General features: G+C 46.4%; 1 protein-coding gene across 3 annotated transcripts in view; it reads right to left on the bottom strand.

Annotated features, from left to right (window-relative positions):
• Positions 1-7,454: 7,454 nt before the first annotated feature.
• Positions 7,455-21,991, bottom strand: part of LOC121008983 (minichromosome maintenance complex component 3 associated protein) — a 71,765-nt gene continuing 57,228 nt past the window's right edge. For all 3 annotated transcript variants that reach the window (XM_040441840.1, XM_040441841.1, XM_040441842.1), the window contains exon 28: positions 7,455-8,125. In XM_040441840.1, coding sequence (XP_040297774.1) covers positions 7,786-8,125 — 340 coding nt within the window. In that variant the 3' untranslated portion in view covers positions 7,455-7,785. The remainder of the gene's footprint in view (positions 8,126-21,991) is intronic.

Genomic DNA, 21,991 nt, shown 5'->3' with positions numbered 1-21,991 from the left:
TAAGGCAGGACTCCGCATCGCACACTTGCAAGAAGTGAGATGCCAACGATCAACTTCAACCAAATATACGCTTTCATCTTCCAAAACGTCTCCTTCCCGAAGGTCAGTGTTACATGGCAAGCTTATAGAGATCCGGTTAGAATCAGAGGAAGCTAGTGTAAGAAGTTCATTTGCTAAGAAGGAGGCTGAGATCACAAAGAGCAGAAATGGAGGCTAAGATAGCAGAGAAGGAGGCAGAAATGGCAAAGAAGTATGCAAAGAAGGAGGCAGAAATAGCAAAGAAGTATGCAAAGAAGGAGGCAGAAATGGCAAAGAAGAAAGCAAAGAAGGAGGCAGAAATGGCAAAGAAGAAAGCGGAAATGGCGCAGTTGGAGGCAGAGACAGTAGCCCAACTAAAAATTCTCCAAACAGAAAGGAATGAAGCAGCTACTTTAGCTAAACTGAAGGTCTTCGAGCATTATGGCAAGGTACTGACTTAGACTGTTTCATCCCAGAAGAAGTGAAAGACCCAGCCGACCGTACTGCCAGATATGTATTAAGGCAATCATCGCCTGCTCCTCCTGCTAAATCGCATGTACCAACACCACTTCTAAATCACCAACTGGGTGAACCTACAGAACGCCAGATATCTTCATCCACCGATAAGTTCATTTCTAGCGTATAGCCAACTGATCCTTCAGAGACTAAACCACAGCTTAATCCTTATGCCGCATCATTCTGTCCTGATCAATCTAAGCCTTATGTGCCAGAGCCCCTACATGACCCAGAGACACCACAATGCAATCCAGCAACAAGGAATGGGAGATCAGACGTGTCAGACTTTGCCAGATACATGATGCGCAGGGAGCGAATAAACATTACCACGCGGCATGCAAGAAAAATGGGCAGACCAGGGCTCCAGATTCATCAGTTACCAAGCTCGGAAGAAGAATTATCCCAGCTTTGACTTCACAGAATCCACTCTACCTGCTTCATCCTCATGCTCAAGGTATGACAACATAACAAGTAAACGTAGACACTTCAGGGGAACAGTATCCGTTAGGAAAACAAACGTCCCACTTATTACAACCTCCAGTACTAGGAAGGACACCCCGGTCCTTAAAGAAAGGGATCCTAATCACATGTGCCCTATCCACAAAAGACCTCATCTTTTAAAAGAATGTTGTGGGCTCAGGGAAAAGACCTTGCAAGAACACAGACACACTCAAATCATATGGCAAAAGACTGTAAAGCTATCATCAGGTGTGCAGAATGCAGCAGTGATAAGCATGTTACAGCAATGCATCCTACTTTGCCTCCAGAAAACGCACCATCTCAAGCCGCAACCAATGCCGTCGCACTTCATGGCGGGGAGCCACCGGCTCAAGAGCTAGCTACGACGACTGTCTCCTCTTCCAGTATGGAAATATGTGGCAAGTAGACTGGTTCCAAGTTCTGTGCAAAAGTGTGTTTGGTCAACGTCTACGCAGAAGGGCAATCTGAAAAGGCTACCAGAATGTATGCCATTATAGATGAACAAAGCAATAGGTCTCTGACAAAACCTAAATTCTTTGAGATCTTCGGCATAACGGGAGAAGCAACACCATACAGCCTGAACACTTGTTCTGGTCGTGTAGAGACCTATGGCAGAAGAGCCACTGGGTACCTTATCTCCTTCATTAAAGGGAATGTTCATATACCCATGCCAACGTTAATTGAATGTTACCATATACCTGCTGAAAGAGATTAAATTCCTACTCCAGAAGCTGCATACCATCATTCCCACTTGAAACATCTAGCTAGTGAGATTCCTCCTATGAACATGAATGCTGACGGCCTACTCTTGCTTGGGAGAGACATTCTAAGGGTCCACAAGGTGCGGCAACAATGCAACAGTCCTAACAACGCCCCATATGCACAGAGACTCAAATTAGGCTGGGTAATTGTGGGCAATGTATGCATTAATAAGAACCACAAACCATCTCAAGTGAACTCCTTCAAAACCTGTGTTTAAAAATGGTCGCACAACTCACTTTAAGCCATGTGTTCATCATTCCGAGGTAAAGGAAAAGCTTTCTAACCTCCTTAAGGCACCATACATCATTCCTACCCTTTATGACAACCTATGAAGATCAGTGTTTTGTACAACACCAGAGGACAACAGATTAGCCTTGTCCGTATACAAAAAAGAGTTTATTAAAATAATGGACAATGGATTCTTCAAAGATGCATCTAACCACTAGGTTGCATCTTTACCTTTCCGTGCTGTAAGAGCCAGACTTCCTGACAACCGGGAACAGGCACTATCCAGATTCATCTCTCTGCAACGTGCAAAACAAACCTGAAATGAAAAATCATTTTGTGGCCTTCATGGAAAAGATACAGTATTTTACAAAGACCATGCAGAGCCGGCTCCACCTTTGCAAGAGCATGAAGAATGCTGGTACCTTCCCTCCTTTGGAGTATATCACCCACGGAACCCAAAATGACAATGACACCAGCAAGGAAATGGTTGAATAGCACATGAAGGTGCACGTGTTCGGTCACAGTCCTTCAATTGCTGTTGCTACATATGGCCTACGTAGGGCTGCCTCTGATGGAGAGTCAGAAATTGGGAAAGACACCCGAAACTTTGTTGAGAGAGACTTCTACGTGGACGACGCATTCAAATCCTTGCCCACAGCGGAGGAAGCCATAGATCTGCTCAAAAGAACTCAATGTATGCTTTCAAAATCTTGGTTACATAAAATCGCCTCCAACTGTGCTGTTGTAATGAAAGCCTTCAAGCCCAGTGATCATGCCACAGAATTCAGAGACTTGAATCTAGGGATAGACCATCCACCACCAGTACAGAGAAGTCTGGGTTTGAGGTGGAACTTATCAAATGACTCCCTTGGGTTTCAAGTTAGCTGTGCAGATAAATCATTTACTAAACGGGGAGTTCTCTCAGTGGTGAACAGCCTATATGATCCCCTGGGATTTGTAGCACCTTTGACTGTACAAGGCAAATTCCTGTTAAGACAGTTTTCAGAGTCTATTTCAGATATTTCAGACTGGGATTCTCCACTGCCTTCTCACAAACAGCAAAAGTGTGAGCTTTGGAAGGAATTCTTGCAAGCATTAGACAGGAGTCACATACCATGGTGCTACACTCAAACATTCCTTACACCAACTTAGAGAAAATAAATCCACATATTCTCAGATGAGTCTACTGAATCTATCGCAGCTGTTGCTTATTTAAAGGTAATAGACTATTGCAATGAAGCTCATGTTGGATTTCTGTTTGGGAAGGCTAAATTAGCTCCAAAACCCGAACACACCATTCCTAGGCTTGAACTTTGTGGAACTGTACTAGCTGTGGAGATTGCAGACTTTATACAGCGTCAGCTAGATATTCATGTGGATGACATTTAATTTTACACAGACAGTAAGGTTGTTCTGGGTTATACACTGCTCAAAAAAATAAAGGGAACACTTAAACAACACAATGTAACTCCAAGTCAATCACACTTCTGTGAAATCAAACTGTCCACTTAGGAAGCAACACTGAGTGACAATCAATTTCACATGCTGTTGTGCAAATGGGATAGACAACAGGTGGAAATTATAGGCAATTAGCAAGACACCCCCAATAAAGGAGTGGTTCTGCAGGTGGTGACCACAGACCAATTCTCAGTTCCTATGCTTTCACTCTAGTGGTAGCATGAGACGGAGTCTACAACCCACACAAGTGGCTCAGGTAGCGCAGCTTATCCAGGATGGCACATCAATGCGAGCTGTGGCAAGAAGGTTTGCTGTGTCTGTCAGCGTAGTGTCCAGAGCATGGAGGCGCTACCAGGAGACAGGCCAGTACACCAGGAGACGTGGAGGAGGCCATAGGAGGGCAACAACCCAGCAGCAGGACCGCTACCTCCGCCTTTGTGCAAGGAGGAACAGAAGGAGCACTGCCAGAGCCCTGCAAAATGACCTCCAGCAGGCCACAAATGTGCATGTGTCTGCTCAAACGGTCAGAAACAGACTCCATGAGGGTGATATGAGGGCCCGACGTCCACAGGTGGGGGTTGTGCTTACAGCCCAACACCGTGCAGGACGTTTGGCATTTGCCAGAGAACACCAAGATTGGCAAATTTGCCACTGGCGCCCTGTGCTCTTCAGATGAAAGCAGGTTCCCACTGAGCACATGTGACAGACGTGACAGAGTCTGGAGACGCCGTGAACGTTCTGCTGCCTGCAACATCCTCCAGCATGACCGGTTTGGCATTGGGCCAGTAATGATGTGGAGTGGCATTTCTTTGGAGGGCCGCACAGCCCTCCATGTGCTCGCCAGAGGTAGCCTGACTGCCATTAGGTACCAAGATGAGATCCTCAGACCCCTTGTGAGACCATATGCTGGTGCGGTTGGCCCTGGGTTCCTCCTAATGAAAGACAATGCTAGACCTCATGTGGCTGGAGTGTGTCAGCAGTTCCTGCAAGACGAAGGCATTGATGCTATGGACTGGCCCGCCCGTTCCCCAGACCTGAATCCAATTGAGCACATCTGGGACATGTCTCGCTCTATCCACCGTCACGTTGCACCACAGACTGTCCAGGAGTTGGCAGATACTTTAGTCCAGGTCTGGGAGGAGATCCCTCAGGAGACCGTCCGCCACCTCATTGTCATTTTGACTTGTTTTAAGGACATTACATCAAAGTTGGATCAGCCTGTAGTGTGTTTTTCCACTTTAATTTTGAGTGTGACTCCAAATCCAGACCTCCATGGGTTGAAAAATTTGATTTCCATTTTTTTATTTTTGTGTGATTTTGTTGTCAGCACATTCAACTATGTAAAGAACAAAGTATTTCAGAAGAATATTTAATTAACTCAGATCTAGGATGTGTTATTTTTGTGTTCCCTTTATTTTTTTTGAGCAGTGTATATACAACCAGTTGAAATGCTTCTAAGTCTACGTCAGTAACCACATTGAATAGGCGTGATATTCACAAAAAAACACAGGGCGTACCATAGGGTGAAAACGTTTGGAAAATAGAAATGAACTCCAATATTGGAGGCTCACCTTGAACAGTTGTGCAAATGTAGGCACAACACTAATGTAGACGTGTCGGGGATATAACCAATCCCCAATAGATAGGAAGGTATGCAGCCACAGATGAAGATGTCCTCAGATGAGCGTGCCTAGGCCCACACGGAGGATTAATGTGAAATGGATAGAAGAAACATCCCTCGGCGCAAGGAACCAACCAGGTGTGTATGTCGTATCTGCAGAAAAATTTATTGCAAACTCTACGCGTTTCGGGGACAAATTTCCCTTCATCAGGTGAATAATGTTGCATCCACATTGAAGGATTAAGAGGTCCTCTAAACCTGAAAGTATCACTATGTTCCATTTCATCTCAATCCCGCAGATTGCGCCACCAGACCAGCATCTAGTAGAGTCTCTGCAAATTCTTCTTGGTTAACAGGTCTGGAGTTTTTGCTGAACCAGAGCAGAGAGCACTCCTACTCAAGACGTCTTCAGTCTCCAAGACCCTCATGAAGATCCAGAGATTCGCCCTGAAGTTAGTACCCTTGTCACTAAGGCTGAAAGAAGGTCTGGCTTGGGCTGTCATCGCTTTGAACGCTTCTCCAGATGGTCAAAGCTCGTTCAGACTATTGCAAGGTTAATCCACATTGTACAGTGTTTTCGTGCTGAGAAACAGAACACTGAGTGTTGCAGTTGTCACGTGTGCCATAAACCTCTGACTGCAGAAGATCTTGTCCTAAGTGAGTTGCTTGTGATATGGAACGTACAACAGAGTGCCTTTCACAAGGAACTGACATTCCAAAAGGCAGCCTCATTGTCAACTTGAAACCAGGCATCACCCGCAAGACATTGGACTGTTCCTGTCCACCCATTCTAGTTTACTGTGTTTATTTTATTGCCTTTTATCTTTCAGGTTCCAGTATTTTCATTAAACATCATACGGACATTCATGTTTGCATATAGTGTGAAATCCTGTCCCAACATGCATTTCTTCCATTTAGATAAATGGCTGTTTAGCATTTACCATGTTATGTATCACAGCCACCCTGTGGTCACTCTTGTTATAGGTTTCCTGAAATGTATTATGTAAATTCCATTGCCTTTGCTCTCTGTTCTACTCCTCCCTTTCTGTGACATTACATCCTGTGCTCTGTTGCTGGGTCTTCTTTTCCTGCAGCAGACTTAGAGCTGGTGAGAACATTTCGTTTTGACCTCCAACGTCCTCTATGTGTTTTGCTCAAGGTAAACTCAATTTACCAAAGCATCTCCACTGTATTCTCCTCACTGGATTTTTCACATACAAATCGTACCACAACCTAGGGATATTAGTGAGTTCAGCTATCTACCATTGCTTGTACAGAGATTACCACTCACAACCAGAGACTTCTCTAACGTACATCTGTGGCAGAATAGTGTAGTTGCAGTTAAGAGATTCTCTTTAGGCTAGGTCTACACGACGACAATAAGTCGCGCGACATTGGTGCAACAAAATGTTGCGCCCTATGTCGCGCGCCAATTTTTATAATGGCAGTCTATGGTGTCGCACTGCGACATGATGCGACTGCGACGCAACAGTCGCAGAAAAATCCATCTCGATGGATTTTCTGCGACTGTTGCGTCGCAGTCACAGCATGTTGCAGTGCAACACCATAGACTGCCATTATAAAAATTGTCGCGCGACATTAGTGCAACAAAATGTCGTCGTGTAGACCTAGCCTTAAAGAGTATCTGAGCCTAAAGTCTTGCTCTCGTCAGCAAAACAGTTCTGCTATGTCATCCACTCTGCTACATCACACTCCAACATCAACTACCCACTTTTGCTGCATATACCTTACTCCTGCACAGCACCACCTGACCATGCTGTATAAGACCTGCTCATTTGGTTCTAACAGAAAATCCACCTAGCCAGGTCAGACATAACAGTATAGTCAGACCATGGATCCCAGAAGTGCAGTGGCTTCTCTGCCATTACCACTTACCAGAATTTGTGCCACAACCTGCAACAGATATTTTTTTTCCTTATATGTAGACGCAGCACATACACATGACAATATTGCACAGCCCGATGGAATCTTTTACAAAAAAGTCCCAGTCTAAAACAGCACTACCTTCTTGAGTAAAAAGAAAAGTCTTTATTTAGCCCTATTTTGCAGTTTCAGCCCCAGTTTGAGGTGAATAAATACTTTTTTTTTTTTTTTTTTTCTAAAATCAAGAACGTAGTGCTGCCCTTCTGTGTTGTAGATTTGTTCTTTGGACTGCCCTTGCCTGTCCCCAATGGTGAAGTATATAACAGTGCTGCGTGTTTCTTTTGTGTCCGATTTTGTGTCTGATTTTTAAATAAAGATTTTTTATTTTCCTGCTATGACCTGTCCCAGTTTTTGATTAACTAAGACCATAATAGGTAATGTGGGGCTAATGTTGATAGACTGCATCCTCTATCATTGTACAGACACATTAATTTTACATAATTTAATACAAAACAAAATGTAATAAAATATAATGCATTTAGGAACACATGTTACACTACATATGCAGAAAGCATTTTCTATTCCCTATTATATTTACAAGCTGATAATTATTTTAAGGTCCGGTTAATTATTTTGGCATGCTTACAGTTTGAATTTCAAATTCCAAAATATACAGAGACATACCGACTATTACATTTTGTGTTGTTCTAATAAAGAAATTGCAACTTTCGAAAAACACACACTTAGAAAATATATCAGCTAACATTTAAAAAACATCAGATCCTGTATGATCATAATTGTATGTTTATGGGGTATAATTACTTTGGTGAACTGCTCCCTTGCTCAATTTTGCCTACATCGAGCAAGGTGCTAAGGTGTAAGCTGAAAGCAATATCCTCCTGTTGATTCCCTCTTAACTTCATATTTAACTCCTTTATTCTGTCTTTCACAGATGGTCTTAGTGAGGGGGAGCACACAGTAAGGTCTGGCTTGGTTGGCGAATACATAGCACTGTGTGTGGATGACTTCTGCAGGGCTGGCACAATAATGGAATTTTCTAAAGAAGTTGACAAAGAAGGAATGGGTAGGTATAACGGCAGGCAAAGCGATGCATTTAGGGGTTCATCCAGAAGTAGCTGCTGCAGTTTTTCATTGAATCTGAAATTATAAATTCACACATTAGTTTTAGAAGTTATTTCACAAACATTTTAAGTTCTAAAAAAAAAAAAAAAATGCTGACTGCTGTGACCCCACCAATAATTAGTATAGGGAGAAAGCTGTCAATCAGCAGTGGGTGGATGGGGTTCGTGCATGTGTTCTAATTTGGAACAGGAAAGTAAACCGCTGCCAGGTACCTCTGGGGGTGGCTTATCATCCCTGAGAACAACAAAAGGATTAGTAATGTTAGGGTCCAACAACCCGCTCCTTTTCACTCTTCGGCCTCTTTTTTTTCCGCGTGAGTTCAAAACATTGTAATGCGTTTTGCACGCAAGTGAGAAAAATCGGCATGTTTGGTATCCAGACCCGAACCTCTTCACAGAAGTTCGGGTTTCGGTTAGGTGTTCTGTAGATTGCTATTATTTTCCCTTATAACCATGTTATAAGGGAAAATAATACATTCTTAATACAGAATGCATAGTACAAAAAGGGCTGGAGGGGTTAATAAAAATTTATTTAACTCACCTTAATCCACTTGATCGCGCAGCCCGGCTTCTCTTCTGTCTTCTTTCTTCAGGACCTGGGTAAAGGACCTGTGGTGACGTCACTGCGCTCATCACATGGTCCATCACATGATCTTTTAACATGGTGATGGACCATGTGACAGACCATGTGATGAGCGAAGTGACATCACCACAGGTCCTTTACCCAGGTTCTGAAGAAAGAAGACAGAAGAGAAGCCGGGCTGCGCGATCAAGTGGATTAAGGAGAGTTAAATAATTTTTTTTTTTTTTTTTTTAACCCCTCCAGCCCTATTGTACTATGCATTCTGTATTAAGAATGCTATTATTTTCCCTTATAACCATGTTATAAGGGAAAATAATAATGATCGGGTCTCCATCCCGATAGTCTCCTAGCAACCGTGCGAGAAAATCGCACCGCATCCGCAATTGCGATTTTCACACAGTCCCATTCACTTCTATGGGGCCTGCGTTGCGGGAAAAACGCACAAAATAGAGCTTGCTGCGATTTTCACGCAACGCACAAGTGAAGCGTGAAAATTACCGCTCATGTGCACAGCCCCATAGAAATGAATGGGTCCGGATTCAGTGCGGGTGCAATGCGTTCACCTCACCTTTCACCAAAAATGCAATGCAATCTGAAAGCACCATGAGCACCAAAGCTGAGCAGATTGATATATATTTTGTTGGAAAAGAGTCAGTAAAACTTGTAATAGTGCTATCAGTACAGATGGGAGGTGTTATCAGTGACTGACAGCTATCTCTCTATGCACACTTATTACACACAATGCCATCAATCACTGATAACTCCTCCTCCTCCCTGTACCGATGCAGTTCACAGAAAATAGAAACAGCAGAGATATAAGTGTATAAATTACAGATTTTCCTGAATCTTTTCCCACAAAACTATACATCAATCTGCTCAGCTTCTCCTGCTCTATAACATGCTGCTTGCAGATTGCATTGCATTTTTTGGTGAAAGATAGTCTTTAACCCCCTTCACTACCGAGCCACTTTTCACCTTAAATCCCAGGCCGATTTTTGCAAATCTGACGTATCACTTTATGTGGTAATAACTTTAAAACGCTTTTACTTATCCAGGCCATTCTGAGACTGTTCTCTCGTCACATATTTTACTTTATGACAGTGATAAAATTGATTCAAAATTTTTTTTTATTTATAAAAAAAAAAAAATTACAAAAAATTAAGGAAAATTTGCAAATTTCCAAATTTCTATTTCTCTACTTTTATAATAGATAGTAATAACTCCAAATCTAGTTATTACGTTACATTCCCCGTATGTCTACTTCATGTTTGGATCATTTTGAAAATTACGTTAGAAGGCTTAGTTTAGAAGTTTAGAAGCAAATCTTAAAATTTTTAAGAACATTTCCAAACCCCAATTTTTTAAGCAGATTTTAAACTTTAATCTATTTTTTCTGCAACACATCAAGAGTTAACAGCCAAACAAAACCCAAAATCTATTACCCTGAATCTGGAGTTTACAGAAACACCCCATGTGTACTCAAAAACTGATGTATGGGCGCACAGCATGCTTCAGAGTGGAAGGAGTACCATATGGCTTTTGGAGAGCGGATTTAGCTGGAATGGTAATTGGGAGCTATGTCGCATATGAAGACACCCTGCAGTGGAAACCCCCAAAAAGTGACCCCATTCTGGAAACTACACTCCTCAAGGAATATTTAAAGGTGTGTAGTGAGCATTTTGACCCATCAGGCTTTTCACAGAATTAGAAAACGCTTGGCTGTGAAAATAAAAAATTAAAATTTTTCCAGAAAAAGTTGCTTCACACACACATTTTTCACTTTCACAAGGGTAAATAGGATAAAATGCACCCCATATTTTGTTCCCCATTTCCCCCTGAATACGCCAACACTCCATATGTGCTCATAGGGCTTTTGGAGGATAGATTTTGCAGGATTGGCTTTTGGGAGCTATGTCGCATATTAAAACACCCTGAGGTACCCCTAGAGTGGAAACCCCCAAAAAGTTACCCCATTCTGGAAACTACACCTCTCAAGGAATATTTCAAGATGAGTAGTGAGAACTTTGTCCTCAAAGGGGATTCATGGAATTAGCAGTGAAAATTAAAAATTTAATTTTTTTCCAGAAAAATTTACTTTAGGCCCAAATTTTTCACTTTCACAAGGTGGAACTGGATAATATGCACCCCCAAATTCAGTGCTCCAGACTAAAAAAAATACCTAGTAGCCATTGGCTCCTGAACTGAAAAATGTAGGAGCCAAATCAAATTTTTAGTCGCCAAATCGAAACCGAATCAAAATTTTGGTATCGTGACAACGCTACGCCGATCAGATCAGCGTAGGATTGTTTTGATAGCAAAATTTTGATTCGCTTCTGTCTCCATAAAAAAGTATTGCGATACTCAATACCGCGCAAAAAATAAATAAAAAAAAAACACAAAAAAAAGCCGCGTGCATTTCGCATTTTATGAAACATTCGGCCCATAATAGAACAGTCCTATCCTATTTTTTGGGGTGACAAGGTGACTAAAAAATGGCGAATGCTCACCGCATAGGAGATATTTTTTAATAATTTAATAGTTTGGACAGCGCTATGTAATATGTTTATTTATTTATTGTTTATATATTTTATATGTAAAATTGGGAAAGGGGGGATTTAAACTTAATATTTTAGGGTACTTCCACACTAGCGTTTTTCTTTTCCAGCATAGAGTTTCGTCCTAGGGGCTCTATACCAGAAAATAACTGATCAGGCATATCCCCATGCATTCTGAATGGAGAGTAATCCGTTCAGGATGCACTGTGCCACCAATGTTTCTTATACAAATACAGGAGGCGGGTGCCGGAATCAAATAGCCGGCGCCCGACCTTTGTGACCGGGAGCTGCGATCAGCGGTAGTTAACCCCTCAGGTACCGCACCTGAAGGGTTAACTCAACTGCAGCTGATCGCAGCTCCCTGTCACAAAGGTCAGGTGCCGGCTATTTGATTCCGGCACCCGCCTCCTGTATTTGTATTACAGGTCAGTTTTCTTCATTGGTGGCGCAGTGGCCACAGCCACTCCCCTCCTCCCCCTGTCCCTCTTCTTATTGGCGGCGGCGGGGGCAGCAGCACAGGGGGAGGGAGACTCCTTCTCCACTGCTGAGAAGAACATCGGCGGCGGGGAAGAGAACTATCAGCTCCTGTGCCCCGCCGCTGTATTGAACGGCAAAGCTGCGGCGGCGGGTCTAGTCGCAAATGGCGACAAGACTAAAAAGTCTTGTCGCCATTTGTAAATTCTAAGTCGCATTGGCGACCATTTTGGTCGCCATCTGGAGCCCTGAAATGTATTGCCCCTTTTCAGCTGATTAGAGCAATACCCCTTATGTGCTTGTATACTGCTATATGGGCGTACCACAGGGGTCAGAAGTAAAGGAGCACCAAATGGCTTCCTTCTGAAAGACAGATTTCACCAGAATAATTGACAGGCGCCATCTTGCAATTGAACACACCCTGAGGTACCCCTAGAGTGGAAACCCCCAAAAAGTGACCCCATTCCAGAAACTACACCCCTCAAGGAATATTTCAAGGTGTGTAGCGAGCACTTTGACCCATCAGGCGTTTCACAGAATTAGGAAACGCTTAGTTGTAAAAATGAAAAATTAAATTTTTTTCCAGAAAAAGTTGCTTTACACCCACATTTTTCACTTTCACAAGGGGTAACAGGACAAAATGCACCCACATTTTGTTCCCCATTTCCCCCCCGAATACGCCAACACCCCATATGTGCTCAAAAAATGATGTATGACTCTAGAGCCCTGTTGTGCGCTCAAACAGCTAAATATGGATTTTGCTGACCTGAATTGGCACACATTTATTTTAGGTGTCATGTCGCATTCAATAAATTCCTAAGGTCCTCAGAAATGATAAAAACCCCAAGAAGTGACCCCATTTTGGAAAGAGCCACCCCTGTACAAACATTTTAAGTGGTAGAAAGGGCATTTTTCAGCAAACCGGTGACTCGCAGAAGGCAGAAATACTAGAGAAAGCATTTCAAAGCACACATTTGTAAAAATGAAAAATTACTAGCAGACCCCAATTTTTCACTTTCTCACAAGGGGTTAAAGGAGAAAATGCACCCCAGTATATGTTCCCCATTTTCTCCCCTTTTTGCAAACACCCCATATGTGCTTGTAGCCTGTCGTATTGGCGCACAGCAGGTCTCTAGAGGCAAAGTGTAAAAAAACGAGATTTTTGTAAAACTTACCAGTAAAATCTCTTTCTCACTCTTCATTGGGGGACACAGAGACCATGGGTATAGCTATGTCCTCTAGGAGGCGTTGACACTAGTAAAAGCTGTTAGCTCCTCCCCTGGCAGCTATACCCTCTCCAGCCTGGAGAGAGAGCTTCAGTTTGTGAGAAGCAGTAGGAGAAGCAAGTAAACCAACGAAACAACGTGGAACACCAACAATGCTAAGAACCCCACTAGGTTCTAACCAGCAACAGCCACGACTGTGGCCGAACAACAATACTGGGTGGGTGCTGTGTCCCCCAATGATGAGCGAGAAAGATTATACTGGTAAGTTTTACAAAAATCTCGTTTTCTCGCCCCCCATATTCATTGGGGGACACAGAAACCGTGGGACGTCCGAAAGCAGTCCACAGGGAGGGAAAACCACAGACCCATGGAGCAAGCGCCCCTTCAGGCAACTAAGAATTGCTGCCTGCAAGACTATGCGGCCCAAGGCAGCGCCCGCCGATGCATAAGTATGCACCTGGCAAAATTTTGAGAATGTGCGTAAGGAAAGCAGTAGCCGCCTTGTACAACTGCGCGGCCGAACCTTGAATCCTCCAAGTCCAAGAGAGCCTACCGCTCTGGTGGAGTGAGCTGTAACACCGAAGGGCGGAACCCTGCCCCAGGTGCAGTATGCTTCAGCAATTGCAGACGTGCCATTGCCACCCTGGGGGCCGCCAATGCTTTGCGAGGACCCTCCGGGATGACAAAAAAAAGGGGGATCCGTACGCCGGAAGGAACTGGAGGCCGGCAAATAAAACGTCAGAGCCCTGACGGCATCCAAATGGTCTAACTCCCTTTCCCTAGGGTGTGAAGGGGAGAGACACAGTGATGGAAGGACAATATCTACATTGAAATGGAAATCCGAGAACCCCCGTCGGGAGAAAGGAATGAACGGGCCGGAGAACCGCTTATCCTTGCCGAGAACCAGGAAGGTTCTCTGCAAGAGAGCGCCCCAACACGGACACCCGTCTGATGGGCGTGATAGCCACAAGAAAAAACTACCGTCCAGGACAGGAGTCGGAGTGACATATCCCGCAAGAGTTCAAGGGGAGAATTCCGGAGCGCTGAAAGGGCTAAGTTCAGATCCCAAGGCGAAAAAAAAAAAAAAAAAAAAAGAGGACGGTACAGAGGAACCGTATGTGCCATTCCCTGAAGGAAGGTATCATGGGCCCTGGGTGAGTCAGAGGACGCTGGAAAAGGATACAAATCGCCGAACCCGGCCCATCAAGGAACCGAGGGTTAAACCAAAAACCCAGAACTGTAGGATCCACTCCTGCTAAAGGGAAGCGCTCCACGGAAATGGTAAGTGGTCCACCAATGTCCCCCGAGCCGAAGAGGCTTGTGGGGAGGCTGAGAAGCTGGCTGATAAACTACAGAGAAAAAAAAAACGCCTGAATGAGGCATGTCCAACCGCAAGCCAAGGAATCAATACATTGGATAGGTAGAAGTAGAGACAATAAGGAGTTCATTCAGCGACCGTGTATTGACAGTGTAGTAACCCTGCACGACAGAAATTTCGACCAGACCAAAATGAGAGACAAAACCCCTGCCTCGAGGAGAATAGAAGGGGAGTTCCGTTCCAGGGACGAAAAACTCCATCAACAGTCGTGACAGCACCCCCGCTGAGCCTGGCGTGGCGTGGCGAGTCTCGTAGTCTAGCCACAGAATGTGCAGTGAAAAGGCATGACTACATCGGACTGACATGGCAGTCACTAGTCAAGTCTTAAAGGGATTCTGTCACCAGGTTTGACCCCTGTCAGCTAAACATATGCTGATGTTCAGGGCGTCTTCACGATTCCTAATGTGGGCTTATAAATGTAATCTGTGGGCTTATTTAGCTAAAAACAGCTATTACTAACCTGTCAGTCAAACAAATAAGGTGCCTAAGGGGATGTTAATGGGTGCAAGATGCCGGCCGCACCCACCGCTATTCGTGCCCAGCGCCGCCTTTCCAGACTTCTGCGCCGCCTCCTAATCCTCTGTGCCGCCTCTCGCTCTCCCTCCCTCCCCCCTCCTTCTGCTGTAAGATCTCGCACATACAGGGGTTGAGCGAAGTGTCGGCGCATGCGCACTTCGCTGTAAGAAGCCAAATGGAGAAGTCCGCAGAGCCCTGTGCGCAAGCGCGAGATCTTACAGCAGAAGGAGGGGGAGGGAGAGCGAGAGGCGGCACAGAGGATTAGGAGGCGGCGCAGAAGTCCTGAAAGGCGGCACGAACGGCGGTGGGCATCTTGCACCCATTAACATCCCCTTTGTTTGACTGACAGGTTAGTAATAGCAGTTTTTTAGCTAAATAAGCCCACAGATGACATTTATAAGCCCACATTAGGAATCGTGAAGACGCCCTGAACATCAGCATATGTTTAGCTGACAGGGGTCAAACCTAGTGACAGAATCCCTTTAAGAGAGGTAGTTGTGGATACGGGTAGTACACCCAGGACCAATAGAAAGGGGGATATGGGAAAACGTCACAGCCCAAAAGTTGGTCCGGAACAAGACTGGAAGAAAAAAAAACACAGAACCAAGACCCTGCATCAACGTAGATGAGGGGAAGTAGTAACGTAGGAGCTACCAAGGTTTGCGGAGAGGCCGTGAACCCTGAGCCAGAGAAGGAAAAACCAGAAGGAAAAAAAGTGGCAGGGCGAAGCCCATTCCCCATCTGAGACTGGCACTACACAGAAGAAGCCACCGAATGATAGTGGCAGTGCCATACTCCGCCTAAGGAGGCGGCCATGCAGCGTACGCCACTGAATTTGGCGTTAGAAGAATCCGTCACCTGACGAAGGAGCCGTGCAGGGGGAGCCAGAGTACGTAAAGGCTACTCCAGGACCCCCGTACCGTAGGAGCCGCAGCGTGCCCTGCCAGCACAAACTGAGGGGCAGACTAGAGGAATCCGGTAGAAGCCATGGTCTCATACTGCCCCAGGGACAGAGAGCTAATCTTAAACACTCCACCTGGGAAGGGCGTTGAACAGGAACAACCGCCAAGCCAGCGTCAGGGTAGAACCACTACCTGAGGGATTGTCCCACTGCAGCGACTGCGAACGCTAGTACCAGCGTAAAATCTGCACTAGCGGAGGAAAACACGCTGCAAAGTTAAACCAGAGTGCCAGCACAACCACTTCCCACATCAGGAATGGTGGATAGGGAATATAGAGTCAGTGTAACACTCGACTTGCTGGAACGTAAGCACAAAATTACGTGCCATGGTGTACGCACTACATATTGTTGAGACACATTGGAACAGAGGAGGACCATGGATATAGGGGATGCTAGGACCCATGAGTGACGCTGGGCAACCCCCTGAGGAGAGAGGTTGTCATATTTATGTTCCAAACCAGCATCGAAGGAAAAGGACACAACGTGGAAACAGCCACATTATCCACTGGCGGCACCGAAATACCATTAGAAGAAGAATACAGGGCAACAGCGTGTATCGATACTCGCTACGCACCACTTCTAGAAGAATTAAAGGCATCTTTAGCCGTGGCGTAGTTGAAGTGCAACATCCAAGATGCGTACTCATTCCCCACGGTAGTGGATCACTTGTGGAAGGGGCAATGTTGCAATTATCCCACCAATGAAATGGGGCAATGCTTACGGCAAGCACTGCACTCAGTGGTAGTGTAATACTCCACCATGAAGGGTGACAATGCAGTAATGCATCTAGCAAGAACTGAATCCAAGTAGAGAGAATACGCCTCTTACGGAAAAGGCAAGGCATAAGGAGAGTCCCGTATCAATACCCCACCTACGTAAGGGGTTAAAACATACAGTAAGCACTGAACCAGGGATAATGCCTTAGTGCCACCTATGGAAGAAGGCAAACGCCTACAGTAAGTGCTGTCCCCTGTGGGAATCCAGTTCCGCCAGCTACTAAAAGGAGGAACGCCTACTGCCGGCACTGAAACAGTTCTAGTGCGGTTAGACCCCAATAGAGGGAGGTAATATCCAAGGGAGTACTGCATCCAGTAGTAGTGCAAATACTCCGCCTAAGGAAGGGGGTAATGCATAAGACAAGTACTGCTGTCTACCTCGGACGCCATCTTGGAAGATCGCACCGGAATCACGGCAGGGACCGAAACACTGACCCCCCCCTTCAGACCGAACCTCTCCAGGGAGGGAGGGTGCGTCTGAGTGTGACCCTAGGGAGGAAGGGTGGGGGTGTGGAGGTGACCGAGGAGGAATATATCCTGCTCTGGCTTGCTGTGTACAGTCTCACCTCTCCAAATCTTGCCCATGGCAGACGCAGGCTCGTCGGTGGGAGTTATCAACCAAACTACCCAGGGGTGGAATGGGAACTTCTAGAGGTTCACTCACCGGATTGCGCAGGCGGTGCTTTATTAACCAAACGACCCTGGAGGGAGATTGGGAAGTCCAGAGGTCCACCATTGGATTGCGCAGGTGGAGAATATCAACCAAACGACCCGCAGGTGAGTGGGAAGGTCTAGTGGTCCACCATTGGATTTGCGCAGGTGGTGCTAATCCACCAAACGACCCCGGAGAGTGCTTAGGAGGGTCCGGATGTCCACCATGGGATTGCGCAAGCATCACTATCAACCAAAACGACCCAGAAGACTGGGAAGGTCTGGATGTCCACCTGGATTGCGCATTTTATCAACCAAACAACCCAGGAGGGTGATTAGGACGATCCAGATGTACACAATCGGATTGCGCAGGTGATGCTTATCAACCAAACGACCCCGGAGGGTGATTGGGAAGGTCCGGATGCACACAATTGGATTGCGCAGGCAGCGCTGTGCAACCAAACGGCCCCAGAGGGTGAAAAGGAAATATCCAGATGTACCAGTGGATTGCGCAGGAAGCGCTTTATCAACCAAACTGACCCCGGAGGGTGAATGGAAAACTGAAGGGTCCTCCTCTGACTGGGGGGGCCCAGTCTAATACTGACGGGGGGGTTCCTGCAGTGATTAGGACTGAGGGGGGGGGAGGACCCGAATGGACATTTATTTAATTTGTTAAAACTGAGATGCCCACGATTGCTCAGGTGGTAATTGGCCAAGAGGCAGAGGAGTGAAACCCTCAGCATTAAAGCCCCGCAGATAGAAACCCATGAAATCCTGTGCCAGCCTCAAGAGATGGCTGACCAGGAGGGTTAACTGCCAGAACAGAGGGCGGGGCTCTGAGCTACTGGGGAAGGGGACGGGAGGGGAGGGCAAGGCGGGAAGAATTCGCGCCAGACCGCCCCCCCTCCCCAGGTGAAGTGCGGGCTAGTAGGCCGCAAGCCGGGGCCTAAAGTACCAACAATGCTAAGAACCCCAAGGACAGCGCTGCATGCCGCGGCCGGCCGAAGGGCAGCGCGTTCACCAGACACAGCGTATCACTGTAAGTGAAGACGCGCCGGACTGCAGAGAAATGCGCCCGCTGTGCACGCATGCTGGGGAGGCCACAAGCCGGGGCTGGATTGCGCAGGCAGAATGTCGCGCTGGCCGGAGTGATCAGGCGGGGCCAGATTTCTGCGGTTCCCGGACCGATCCTGGTGTTACCCTCCTGGAGCGGCGCACTCTTAGGCGCCCGGTTCCAGGGGATGATAATCGCTGGGGAGCGGAGACAAGGGGAGATCAGAGGTCCAACCCTGCGTTATGTGCAGGCACTCTGCATCTACTCTACACCCGACCAAAGCGGTGCGCACGGTCGCCCGCTGTGATTAAATGTCATTAACCCCCTATGTGCCCAAGTACCGACGGCACAGAGGGGGAGGGAAGACTGTGGTGCTGGGCTTAGTAAAAAAAAATTAAGCCTGTGTCTGGTCAAGTTGGGAGCTATTTCCGTAGAACCCTTGAAATAGGAAAGGAGGGAGAGGGTTAACACTTACCTAGTCCAGTGTACTCACCTCTCTCATCCTCTTCACTTCACCCTCCCTATGTGGACCCTCAAAGTCACCTTCTCAGCAGCTGGCACCGGAGTGGCAGGCGCCTGGTATGGCGGGGGGGTCTTCTCTTTGCCGGACCTAGGTGACCCCTTGGCTGGCGGGATGCAGGGGAGCGAGGCTGCCCTGGTCCACCTTGTCTTCTGTGGGGGAGGCAGCAGTGTGGGTGACCGGCACTGGCGCAACTCAACCCCAGGAGAACAGGGAGGCGAGGCGTCCACTGTTTTCCCATCTGAAAAATAAGAAATCTTTAGGAGATCCCAGCAGAGCAGGGAGGTCTTGCCTCCTATTGACACTAGAAAAAACTGAAGCTCTCTCTCCAGGCTGGAGGGGGTATAGCTGCCAGGAGAGGAGCTAACAGCTTTATCTAGTGTCAACACCTCCTAGAGGACATAGCTATACCCACGGTTTCTGTGTCCCCCAATGAATATGGGCGAGAAATTTTTTTTTGCAGACCTGAATTGGCAGACATGTATTTTAGGTGACATGTCTGAGGTCCCCAGAAATGAAAAACCCCAACAAGTGATCCCATTTTGGAAAGAGCACCTCCGTACGAACATTTTAAGGGGGGGAAAGGGCATTTTTGACCTAACAGGTGTTTCACAGAAATTAATATGTAGCGGTTGGTGAAAAGTGGATATGTAAGTTATGCGGACTAAATCAGAGATATAAAGGTGGTAAAACTACAGGGTACATAAAGGATGAAATTAAATTAATGCTCCATGGATAAGTGGTAGATTCTGAAACAATCTTTGATGCACAGGCCAGGTTTTTTCGGGGCAGGTTTCGCAATGGTAAATGGTGTCTTTCCTTATCCCCCTTTTGGAACACACCCTGCATCTTTTTTGGGTCCTTCCCTTCCTCGCTGTTTGGGGGACTTCACCAGGGAAATGTTGCCCTGGTACAACTCGGGCACTTTAACTTGCAGAAGTACTGGGGCCCTCCATTGCTTGGTTTGGAAAAAATAGGGCCTTTATCACCACCTCTTGAAATTGTAGGAATGTTCTTGTCTGGCCTTTAGATCTTAATAGTATGTATGCACGGCCAGCTTTTTCTACCACACTTGTTTTTCATGTGGCACTGTAGGACTTCAGAACTTGATCTGAAAGATCAACACCCCCCCCCCCCTCCCCCAATGTGCCTTTTGTAGTCCAGAATGCAGTCTGGTTTAGGGACAGTGGTAGTGGTACGTACAGCGGCAGGGGAGCTGGTGTTACTGTGAATAGTGGTCAGTACAAGGACATCCCTCTTGTCCTTGTACTTAACCACTAACATGTTCTCATTGAGGAGAGCATGGCTGTCTCCTTTTCTTAGTGGTTGCCCTACCAGGCATCTAGGGAGGCCTCTCTGATTTTTGCGTACTGTGCCGCACGCCACAGTACCTCTGGAACTTAGTGACCGGAACAGTGGTAGACTCGTGTAGTAATTATCCACGTATAGATGGTAACCCTTATCCAGCAGTGGGTGCAGTAAGTCCCACACTATCTTCAAACTCCTAGGACGAGGGGGCATTCTGGGGGTTCAATCCGGGTGTCCCTCCCTTCATAACCCCAGAACTTGTGAGTGTACCCAAAGCTACTCTCACAGACTTTATACAGTTTTATGCCATACCTTGCCCACTTGCTGGGCAGGTACTGGCGGAATCTTACCCTCCCTTGGAAAAGTGACAGGGATTAGTCTATGCAGACATTTTGTTCTGGGGTGTACACTTCTGAAAACTTTGCGTTGAAGTGGTCAAGGACGGGCCTAATTTTGAACAGACGGTCAAATGCGGGGTCATTCTGGGGTGGGCACTGTGCATTATCGTTATAATGCAAAAATTTCAGAATTGCTTGGAATCGATTACAGGCCATGGTATTACTGTAAATTGGAGTGTGGTACAAGACATCCGCACTCCAATACTGATTAATCTTAGTTTTTTTTTTTTACTATGCCCATATGCAGCAAGGTCATCACCTCTGCTGCATTTACTGGGGTACATGGGGTCTAGCGAATGGCGATGTAGGGTGCTGGGAAATAAATTGCTGGGCGTATAAATTTGTTTAGGCTAACATGAAATTTATAAAATCTTCAGAGAAAAAGATTTGAAAAAAAATAAAAAATCAATTTCAGTGAAGCCCGTCTATCTGAATTCCTGAGTTGCCCACAAACTCAGGAATATGGGGCTGAAAATTCTCAGGGGGTGGGGTCCATGTGGGCTCACTCTGGGGGGCTGCCTCCTCTGCTACACTGGAGCGCCTTCTAGAGGGTCCATCATCAGCAGATGATGAAGATGATGAGGGGGTAGAGGAAAGTGGCATCCTCTTCTCCCTCGCTGGCAGACTCAGTATCGGAGGCAAGAATCTATATTTATATAAAGCCCTAACTATCAGTAAAAAACAGCACACAAAATCCCTAGGTGCTGATCAGGCAGGTACGCACTGAACAGCACTTGGCGGTCACAGCCAAGCAAAAAAAAAAAGACCAAAAAAAGTGCACGGACCATATGGTGCCAGTAAAAAAAAAAAAAAGGACAGGGAGGAAGGGGGGCAGGAAGGGACAGAGGGGTCTGGAACAGCTGCAAATAAAATAAAAAAATTAAATCAGTGCAGCTATTCCAGATGATCATCTTTCTTTTTTTGTTCTTTTCTTCTTCTTTCAGCAGGAAAGGGTTAAATCGCAGTGGTGGTGCGCCAACAGCAGCTCAGAAAGACACAGAACCTCTCTGCACGCAGTCACCAGCTAGAATGGCTGCATGCAGGGAAGTTCTGCCTCTTCCTGTGCAGCTATAGCGCTGCCATTAGCTGGAGCATCGTTCCAGCCAATAGCAGCGCTGGCAGGGGACCCAAAACACTGGTGTCCCCCGTCTTACCAAGGAGGAGACCGGTGCTGACTTGTTCAGCACCGGTCACCTCCACATGACACCCCCCGCCCCCCCTGCATCTCCGTATCACAGCCAGAGCTGCAATGCGCATGTCTGCGGAATCCAGCCAATAGCAGCGATCGGGGCTGCAGGGGGGCGAAAATACCTCCCTGTGCCCCTAGTAAACATGGCTGCCTGCCGTACAGAGCAACCATCGTACCCCGGTCACCGAGCGATTTCGCTCAGGGACCGAATGTACACAGCGCCGTAGCTCTACGGCGCTGGGATTTCAGACCCCGCTTCCAGCGCTGTAAATGTACTGAGCTGGTATCCCAAG

This window comes from Bufo bufo, chromosome 7 (genome assembly GCF_905171765.1).
Source record: "Bufo bufo chromosome 7, aBufBuf1.1, whole genome shotgun sequence".
NCBI lineage: Eukaryota > Metazoa > Chordata > Amphibia > Anura > Bufonidae > Bufo > Bufo bufo.
The sequence above is the reverse complement of the archived record's forward strand: the minus strand, read 5'-3'. Positions and strand labels throughout refer to the sequence as shown.